Source organism: Centruroides sculpturatus, unplaced genomic scaffold (assembly GCF_000671375.1).
Source record: "Centruroides sculpturatus isolate CEXI.00-Female unplaced genomic scaffold, Cexi_2.0 scaffold359, whole genome shotgun sequence".
NCBI classification, from domain to species: domain Eukaryota; kingdom Metazoa; phylum Arthropoda; class Arachnida; order Scorpiones; family Buthidae; genus Centruroides; species Centruroides sculpturatus.
The window spans coordinates 15658-19917 of record NW_019384764.1 but is presented as its reverse complement, the minus strand read 5'-3'; the positions used below and the strand labels follow the sequence as shown (position 1 = coordinate 19917).

The following is a 4260-nucleotide window of genomic DNA, read 5'->3' as shown; positions in this document are numbered from 1 at the left end:
TATCATTAACATGATATAATGAGTTTCATTATATCATGTTAATGAAACTCATTTAACATGATATAAATTGCTGTCATTTGGAAAACAGCCCAGAACTATAATAGCAGAGAATTTAAGCTAGCAGTTGTCGACAGTTTCATTAACTGTTAAATAATGGAAACATGTGGTCTTGTCTGAAAACATCTGACAATATAGTTTTTAATCCAAATTAATTTTGAATTTGAATAGTAATTAAGAAAAACTTTTCCATTTTTTTGAATATAAAGTATGTTTTGAAAGCTTAGAGTTTTATAATTTACTATGAAAATTCAAATTTGTTTGGTATTAAATTCAGTTGAGAAGCTTATTTCCATTTGGATATAGTGCTTAAGGAAAAAAGGACTACAGTATAAAAGTAGAAAGAATATACATCTGTTTGTAAACAAACATGAATTAGAGGCTGTTTTCCCTATTGTGTATGGGCCAGTTTGACACAATATTATTACATAAACAATAGTTTGCAATGAGTAATATTATGGCATTAGTTCAAATATGAATTGGGTACTTACATCCATTTGGAAATAAGCTCCTCAATTTATTTTCTGTACATTAGATAAATATTGAAAAATGTATCATATTTTGAGATCCATTTATTTTCTTTTTTAATATTTTGAAATTCTCTGTGTGAAAATTTCTCCCTTTAGTTCTTTTAAATTTTATACTTAATTTTAAATAAATGTTTAAATATGTTTTTAGAATAAATAAAATCATAAAAAATATCATTATCATCATTCAAATCAATTTTTTTAATAAATAAATAAAATGTATTGTAGAATAGCATGAATGTTTATACTATAGCAGGCCTGGCCAACCCGTGGCTCGTCACGTTAAATTGTGTGGCCTGCTAAGTGATATTATGTATTTATTAGAACTTTTGTTTCCCATTATGTGTATACCAAAACAATTAAATAAATGAAAATTTGCATGTGTCATTGTTATAATGCATGTGTGCAAGTATGAACTCTTGGTATAACAATAAAATCTTATTCATTTTGTATTTGTTTTGCTTTTTTCAAAGCATGTTTTCCTAAATTATGGCCCACCGTAATGTTACACGTGATCAAAGTGGCCCGTGAAACAATTTGGGTTGGCCAGGCTTGTACTACAGTATACAATGGTTTTTATAAATATGCTCTTTGATGCCAAAATTTAGAATAAGAATAAAACAAACTGTCTATCAGCATTAAAGTTGTTTACTTGCAAAGTATTTAATTCAAAAACAAGTACTTTCAATGTTGTATGTTCTTCAAGTACCAAATACTTTCAATATTTGCAAAATGTCATCTTCAGGTTGAGTGTATACTATTCAAATTACAATTTTTAAAGTTGTTTTTTAAAAATTGTACAGGGTGTCCGACCTGGGAGTACAACTTTAAAAATGCGAATTACTCACGAACACATACATGTATCATCATACAACAAGGTTCAAAATATTCCTTATTTAATGAAGATCGGAGTATGGTGCGCGATTTCTCGTTCTCGGATCATTGTTCCAATTTTATTTGACAAGACTGTGAACACTGACCAATACTTCTCCATATTTGATGAATTTGTGAAACAACTGGATGACTACGAACTTCAAGAAGGTTACTTCCAACAGGACGAGGTAACATGCCATTCCTCTCATGCCAGTTTGGAAGAGATCCAATTGTTTTTTGGAGACAGGGTGATCTCGAAAGGTTTGTGGCCACCTTGATCATCCAATTTAACTCCCCCAGATTTTTTCTATGGGGATATTTAAAGGGCAAACCCAGGACCATCGAACAACTGAAAGCAAACATTGAGCATGAAATTGCTGCCATCGACAGTGACGTGTTGCAGAGGACATTCTCAAATGTGGAGCATTGTGTTTCCTTGTGCGCGGACTTTGGGGGAGGACATTTTCAGCACCTTTTGTAATGTAGACTTGTTTTCCACTAAATACAGATATGTTCAGTTCTTGCAGCTCACCTTTATGTTCACGTGTTCGCGAGTAATTCGCATTTTTAAAGTTGTACTCCCAAGTAGGACACCCTGTATAATTTGAATGGTGTATGCTCAACCTGGAGATGACATGGTACCAAATTATTTTTTCCATTCTTGGCAGATTTCCATTTTGAACATGCTTTAGTACGTTATCTGCATGGTAAGCAGGAGTTGTGGGTTCGAGTCCTGCACCAGGCTGATTTTTTTCTTCCAGTAGTTCTAAATTATTTATATTAATTAATTAAAAATTATAATTATTAAAGTTATTAAGAGATGGTGCCTAACACCTTCCTATTGCCAAATNTTCGATCCTTTGAAATTTTAGTTTAATTTTTTTTATATAGCATGAAAATACATTATAATCAAAATCATAATACAACAATTTTGGATAAAATGCAATTAACTTTTATTGAATATTAACATTGGGCTTTTTTCCAATTTGGTGATTTTACATTTATAAAACTATTTGTAATTGCAAATTAAAAAGTTAATTCAAACTACTTCATTCACATTCATTCATTCATCATTTTCATTTAAACAATTTTTAGTTAAAAAGCATATTTTGAAATTTTTTGAAGCTTAGAATATTTACATTTATTATATAGTAGGATCTTCTTTTATATGTAGGATTGTTGTAAGCATTTCTAAATGAAAAATGATTAGGTTAACTCACTCCTAGTCTACTGACTCTGTGTGAAGTCAGTAAACCATTTTTCACCATCTTCTAATATTCTGAACACAGAACTACTGAATGTGGGGATTAACCTGTTTGTGTGTGTTTTTCTTTAGTAGTGTATTCAATACTAAAGAAAAACACACACAAACAGGTTAATCCCCACATTCAGTAGTTCTGTGTTCAGAATATTAGAAGATGGTGAAAAATGGTTTACTGACTTCATACAGAGTCAGTAGACTAGGAGTGAGTTAACCTAATCATTTTTCATTTAGAAATGCTTACAACAATCCTACATATAAAAGAAGATCCTACTATATAATAAATGTAAATATTCTAAGCTTCAAAAAATTTCAAAATATGCTTTTTAACTAAAAATTGTTTAAATGAAAATGATGAATGAATGAATGTGAATGAAGTAGTTTGAATTAACTTTTTAATTTGCAATTACAAATAGTTTTATAAATGTAAAATCACCAAATTGGAAAAAAGCCCAATGTTAATATTCAATAAAAGTTAATTGCATTTTATCCAAAATTGTTGTATTATGATTTTGATTATAATGTATTTTCATGCTATATAAAAAAAATTAAACTAAAATTTCAAAATTAAATTTTAAAAATAATGTGAAATTGTTTGTTTTTAAAAAAAACCATTAATACCTAAAATAGATAAGACTTTTTGTTATGTTTTTATATGTTAAATTTGTGTAATATTTAAAATTAGTACATTTAATATGTAAAAACTTATTAATTATATTAAATTTATATAGTGTTTAGTTAAATTTTATATTATATTAAATGTTTTTAATTATTTATTTTCATTTATCACATAGGAAAGTAAGAAGGATGATGGTAAAGTTTTACCTCAAAACAGATCTTATGTGAAATCTTCTGAATATGGTGTTTTTGAAGCCACTTCAGTTCCCCAAGGAAAAATATCTTTACGTCAAGTAATTGAATTCCTTAATAAACATCAGACTGATCCAAATTTATGGAATGCCAAGTTAATTGCTAAAGAATATAAATTAGATTTAACTATGACTGAGCAAATATTGAAGCATTTTTCTTTATATAGTGTTGCATTTCCTGACAAGAAGTATAAACCAAGTAGATTTTTATCTTTAAGTAATTATCAAAAATATTTACCTAAAAAGTCTTCCTCTAATACTGTTGAAGCAGTTAAATCATAAGACTTAATTAGATAATACATGTTAGCTGCATTAAAACCTATTTACTAAACAATTAAGAAATTAATTTTATTGCAAATGTGATACTATTTAATTTAGAAATAAATTTTTTTATGAATAAAAATTGCATAATTTTGTTATTTCAATTATTAAAAATAATATAGATATTGAAAATAAACATGTTTACTTTGAGGAGCTACTAAATGTTGCATATTTGTTTTTTTTACTTGGGTATTGGGTACACAGGTACACAATTATTATAATACTATGCTCCTTATAGTGTTTTAGATTTTGAGTGTTTTGTCAAGTCCTTTCACTTTCATTTGGATTTTATACTCAATCTAAAACTCAATGAATTAAAGTTCAAATTTTACAGCACTAAATTGAAATCATT

General features: G+C 27.9%; 1 protein-coding gene across 1 annotated transcript; it reads left to right on the top strand.

Moving 5' to 3' along the window:
• Positions 1 to 1417: 1417 nt before the first annotated feature.
• Positions 1418 to 3964, top strand: LOC111628886 (protein NDUFAF4 homolog). Its single transcript, XM_023372744.1, has 2 exons — positions 1418 to 1645; positions 3513 to 3964. Exons 1-2 carry the CDS (start codon positions 1418 to 1420, stop codon positions 3867 to 3869), a joined length of 585 nt encoding a protein of 194 aa, XP_023228512.1. The 3' UTR covers positions 3870 to 3964.
• Positions 3965 to 4260: the final 296 nt, after the last annotated feature.

Excerpts from the sequence above, each read along its gene's own strand:
- LOC111628886 (XM_023372744.1), top strand. The coding sequence starts at position 1,418 with ATGCGAATTACTCACGAACACATACATGTATCATCATACAACAAGGTT. Across the intron at positions 1,646-3,512 it reads GTTACTTCCAACAGGACGAG|GAAAGTAAGAAGGATGATGG; the intron begins GTAACATGCCAT and ends TTTATCACATAG.